The 5,680-nt window shown below is 51.2% G+C and overlaps 2 protein-coding genes across 2 annotated transcripts; one reads left to right on the forward strand and one right to left on the reverse strand.

Moving 5' to 3' along the window:
• Positions 1–546: 546 nt before the first annotated feature.
• On the reverse strand, positions 547–1,886 carry FIBRA_09414 (uncharacterized protein; the record flags this gene model as incomplete). The annotated part of the gene is made up of 8 exons (XM_012321719.1): positions 547–820; positions 867–1,081; positions 1,141–1,174; positions 1,228–1,313; positions 1,359–1,379; positions 1,434–1,524; positions 1,601–1,753; positions 1,780–1,886. 8 exons carry the CDS (start codon positions 1,884–1,886, stop codon positions 547–549), a joined length of 981 nt encoding a protein of 326 aa, XP_012177109.1.
• A 769-nt stretch (positions 1,887–2,655) lies between these two features.
• On the forward strand, positions 2,656–3,596 carry FIBRA_09415 (uncharacterized protein; the record flags this gene model as incomplete). The annotated part of the gene is made up of 6 exons (XM_012321720.1): positions 2,656–2,711; positions 2,762–2,920; positions 2,972–3,097; positions 3,154–3,330; positions 3,381–3,461; positions 3,518–3,596. 6 exons carry the CDS (start codon positions 2,656–2,658, stop codon positions 3,594–3,596), a joined length of 678 nt encoding a protein of 225 aa, XP_012177110.1.
• Between the last annotated feature and the right edge of the window lie 2,084 nt (positions 3,597–5,680).

The raw sequence follows: 5,680 nt of genomic DNA on the forward strand, positions 1-5,680 counted from the left end.
GTAGAAAAGGCGTAGAAAGTGTAATAAAAATAGGAAAAATATATAGAAAATTGTGACAGAAACATGATAAGTGAAATGTGATAGATATGAAACACTGATATAGGTGAAACACATCAAGTGATGGGATCAGTCATACAGTTACAGGATCAACAACAAATAGTTAGGAAAAGAAAGAAAGCCCCCCCCTCTAATACTGTAACATTATCTAGCTAGATATCTAATCAGATATGATGTAGACCATCTAGATGCTTATGATAAGATAGACACTATGAAAATCTGTAACAGTTGTAGATGATGTTCCAAAAACTCCCAAGGCCATCAGACACAGTGTGTGAGAGTCAACATAGTATCACCCCAACACCACAGTACTAAGCACAGCAAAAATGATACATATTAACCCTTCTCATAACAATAAAAAATTTATCACAAAATGCATTGTAGTACAAAAGAATGATATATCATGCTGCCACCAGGTACAGTGAATGTGAAGACTGTGAGGGCAAGGACGGAAGGACACAGTACTCACCAGAATTTCCAAGTAGTTCGTCACAGCTTACTTTGCGCACACCACCTCTGCTCCCTTGTCTCTCCACTCACAGACTGCCCGTCCGCGTTTTTCACGCCCACTCTATTGCGAAAACTCGACGGGTCGGGGATCTTCGAGGGGTCGATGCCCTCCTTCTGCATTGCCTCCAGGAAGACGGGGCTGTGCTTGAGCGCGTATGCGATGCGCTCGTTCCAGGATGGCTGCCCCGGTGCATCGAGCTCAAAGTCGGGGGCGCGACCGTACCCGATGATTGCAACATGTATCAGAATGCCTCTAACGTGTATGTCAGCGTATGCAGTATGCAGTGGGAGGGGCATACGCTGTTAATCCGAAGATGGGCTTCGTCCCGCCCACCTCGCGACCTGTCAGGAAACGGTGCAAGCGCTGGGGGCCTAAGGACAAAATAGTGTCGGAGTAGGTATGGTACTCCAATTCGGGCATCTTGCGCTCATTCAGGAAGGGCAGATTGGAGTGTAGCAGGGAGATGAGTGGGTGCGAGAACAGTGAAGCCACCTCTGCTGTATTCAAAATGGGCTGCAGGGTGTCGACGGCTCTGGTCAGACCGGCAGGGCAGATGAGGCAGGGAGACATACTCGGATGGTTACGTCGAGGATGAGGACGACGACTCTGCAATACTTCGAGAGTTAGTCTTAGAGCGCACACAAAGAATGATACCTTACGGAATGATTATCAAGTTGTGACCCGCCAATACGGGTTCGAGAACACAGAGTAGCGGGACCTTGTGCTGGTCCATTGGAAGACCTATCTGCTGAATTCAGTCATATTTCTGCAAGTAACCCCAACACGATACCTCTTCAAATGCTTCTCGACGCTAGAGACCTTTGAGTACATGCATCATGTGACATCAGTAAAATCCTACACGCACAGCAGTCCCCTCCATATTCCGATCCTGTGGCTCCCACTTTCCACCAGGCAACGAAGTATCGCCGGCAAACGTTCTCAAGGTAGGTGCACGCCTTTCAATCGATAGAATAGTTGCGTTAGAGAACAGAAATGAGAAGGCTGTCCACTCACCGACTTAGAAGGACGTACAGATCACCCATCCGTCCCACGAACAGCGCAACGAGCACTGCCGCGCACCGTGACTTTGGTAGTGCCATCTGTTGCTCAGCCTGTTGATACATGAGGAGATTCTGCAAGCACCTTGACAACCCAGACGCCGTGAGCTCTGCAGACACTGTGCGACTGCAACAGGATGAGATCATACGCACGCTTTGGATTCTGGCTTCAGGATGGGGATGGGGGCCTCGTCGAGCGAGAGTTTGGGTCTGTGGAAGCTAAGGAGTGTGCTACGTTTACTTGATCTTGTAGTTGTCATTGGGTGGAAGAGAGGGACAGTCGGAAGAGAGGCGCAATGATGTGGAGAAAAACATCATCCTGCCAAGGTAGACGGGGATATGTTTGGTCAAAGCAGCATGGGTACCTGTGGGTACCTGCTCGGCAAGTGCCAAACCCAGGTGGAATGATCGAAATATTGAACGCCGACCAACAATTCGGGTACAATAGCTGCATCCAGTACAATATAATGACTAGGCGATACCCAAGAACTGGCTAGTCCACATGGCTAACCTATCAATCAGCGTCCAATTCAAATAGTCCCAACCCGACGATGAGCCCTGCAAAGGAGTGAGCACTCTCTACCTTTGTCAACCATTCGATTTTCCTGTCGGAGGGACAGTCCGGTTCAGTTCTGCTCGACTGATTTGATACGAGACCACTCATTAGTAGAGTTTATTACCTTCTAGCTGGAGATCCGGCGCTGTATCTTGACTTGGATAAGCCTAGGCGACTCCTTCTGAAGCTCTGCTGAGCGGTTCGCAGTGGCGAATTGTCCTCATTTCTCCTGACATGCTTGGTACCGACTGGCTTTTGAGAGTGTAGATTGCGCCAGTCGAAGGGCAGCCCTAGCGTTCCCACGTCAGTACCTCTTCCATGAATCTCAATATCATAACTCTCAAGCTGTCACGAGCCTTGTTCCGAGTTGGGTATATTAAGAAATGTGCTATCAAGAAACCCAGTGATCCCCGCCCTCTACTCCCAGAGTCGTGTCTGCACAACATTGGATATTGGGATTGGCCACAGCGAGCATGTCGCACGGAAAGCAGTTCACGCTCTATTCCCATTCCTTTGGGCCCAATGGCTGGTGAGAGCTGCGATCGGCATCATCCGCGCACCCTAACGCGAATCGGACAGGAAGGTCGCCTTCGTGTTGAACGAGCTGGGCCTGCAGTACGAAACGATCTACTTTGATTTTGGTAAGAAAGAGCAGAAGGCGCCTGAGCATATCAAATACAATCCAAACGGCCGCATTCCCACCTTAATCGACCATGGGAACAACGACTTTGTCGTCTGGTGGGTCCGCTCTGCGCTATCCGAGAATAGTGCTGAGATGTGTCTGACCAGGGAATCCAACGCAATCATGATATACCTTGTCGAAAAGTATGACAAGGAACATAAAATTTCTGTCAGTGATCCGAGCGAGAAGATGTATCAGCTGCAGTGGCTCTTCTTCCAGGCGTCTGGTCAAGGGTAAGTCCGTGCTGTCATCTTTATAAGGAGAGAACAGCGAAGGATTTTGCGCGTAGACCATACTTCGGGCAGGCGGGATGGTTCATATTATGGCACCACGAAAAACTCCCGAGCGCAATTGAGAGATATCAAAAGGAAGTCATCCGCGTCTTCGGCGTTCTCGAAAGCGTCCTGTCGAAGCAGGACTGGCTCGTCGGTGGAAGATGTACTATTGTGGACCTGTCGTTCATCACGTATGTGGATGGCGTTAGCGCGGTCGGCGACTGACCGGAACGTGTCGTAGATGGAACGAAGCAGCTATAAAGCACATGGTCCCGGATTATAATGGATTCAATTTGGAGAAGGATTTCCCGGCTGTTTACAAGTGAGTTTCATTGATAGCATAATATTGAGACGGTCACTCAACGTCATTGTGGTTAGATGGCATATCGCTTTATTGGCAAGAGAATCTGTCAGCAAGGTTCTCGAGGAGAAGGAATCCCTGCTTGCAAAGAAATGACATACCTCGTAGAATGATGTACTTGAGTCTGTTGGATGAAAACGCATTTCGATTGTCCGATGAGCATCTTCGACACGAAGTTGGAACTGTCACAGTACTGATCGAAAACTGTTGATGGAAGGTTGTGCTTCAAGACCAATTTCAGACGTGCAGCATGTCGATTTGATAAATAGCGATACTGGACAGCATAGAAGTATCGCCGGTGGCACGACGACTCGGTCGGACGGTCAGAGTCAATATGATATTCTGATATCGCCTTATGTTCGCATAACGTGACCGCATCGACGTTGTTGGGTGTTCTCGTTTTCCTGCTCTCCATGCTATGCCAGAGCGAAAATACTATGCAGCTTGCCCTTTAAGCTCTAAACTATATACGGTTATTCTACCGAAGAAGTCCGAGCTTTCCTCAAAGACCAGTCTCATGCTCTCTATGCCATGTCGTACAATGTCCGGGGTCGGCGATAACTCGAACAACTGCCTACGGTTCATGTCTTCCGGGAAGACGTCTGTCCATCTCTGCCACTTGTTCTGGTAGTCTCCTTTACTGCTCTGTACTTCTATCGAGCACCGCGTGCCAACAAAGCCTCCTTGGAAGGTGATTGCGAGTTGCTGAGGAACTACGGGAGAGTCAAATGCGATCTGGATGAACTGCGGCATTCCCTATCGGTTCGTAATCAGTTCGGTTCTTTGGTAGACCGGACAATGCGAGCACGGTGTTACTTGTTGCGATGTCCAACATGTTTCTGCATTGCCGTCGGTGAGACATTTCTTACTCACGGACTTGTCCAAGGTCGAGCTCACTCTGTCCACAAATCAGACTGGGGCATGAGATTGATTATCTTCCCTCACTTTACTTTCGTCTGCGACGATATCAGGGCCACACACTCCATTCCTTCCATCGCGTTTGCAGGCGGAAGAATTGTGCTAGACGAGCGGGACACGCTCGGAATTTCGTGGAATTTCTCCCAAACGATGATCCTGCACGTGACGCATATCCGTTCCCAGCAGGGCTATGGCGTATGGCTCTTGACTCTTTACCAGTGTGCATTCGCATGCGCCGTAGCCAGCCATGACGACGCCCATCTTGTCTACACCAGCGTGGCTCGAATCGTGCTACAATCCTGCCCACCTCGTCAGCGCGAGTCGGACGCTGGCCCAGCGTGAGCGCGTACGCGTTCACGCCCGCAACGCAGCCCGCAATCGGTTGGGGAAGTCTATCACACGAAGGTTGTCCCAAGTACTCCCTCTTGGATCGAAAAAAGCCGACTACACCGATTACTACTCCGTCGCGATCGGGTGCAGTAAAGAACACCAGGAGTGCAACCGCTACTCGGACATCATACCGTACGACCGCACGCGCGTCGTCGTGCCCAGTGGGGATGCAGAGAACACAGAATCGCGCTCGGCGCAGCAGCAGGGGCGGTACCTGAACGCAAATTGGATAAGGGAGCGTGCGTGCGGGAAGTGGTGGATCGCGGCGCAGGCACCGCTCCCGCACACCGCGCACGCGTTCCTCAGCGTGATCCTCCAGCCCGTCGCGTGCCCGCAGCTCTCCATGCAGCCTACACTGAGCCATGCTCCAATGGCGGCGACAAGCCGAGTACGGACGGTGGTGCAGCTAACGCAGAACATCGAGAATGGGATGCGAAAGGCGCACAGTTACTTTCCACCGGAGGACGGCCAGTCGTGGGTCGTCTCGCCCGAAGAGGGATGTACTGCGCCCCCGCTCAAGGTTACGCTCTTGCGGACGCAGTTCTTCGACAAAGCGCAGTGCATGCAGAGCACGGTATCCATTGTCCCCGTGATGCCATCCCCACCTGTGCCAACGGTCTTCCGGCATATGCTGTTTGGCGCTTGGCCAGATCACGGTGTCCCGAGTGCAGAGGACCGCAAAAACTTCCTTCATTTCGTGCACCTGGTGGACGAGATCAACCGGGACCTGGCTAACCTGTCTGTGGAGGCGCGCGCGCTCGACCCCGACCCGCCAATCATAGTGCATTGTTCTGCAGGCATAGGACGCACGGGATCGTTCATTGCGCTCTCGTCTGTCATGCGTGCACAAGGACAGCCTTATGTGGCTGGGG

This window comes from Fibroporia radiculosa (genome assembly GCF_000313525.1).
Source record: "Fibroporia radiculosa TFFH 294 genomic supercontigs, scaffold39088, whole genome shotgun sequence".
Taxonomy (NCBI): domain Eukaryota; kingdom Fungi; phylum Basidiomycota; class Agaricomycetes; order Polyporales; family Fibroporiaceae; genus Fibroporia; species Fibroporia radiculosa.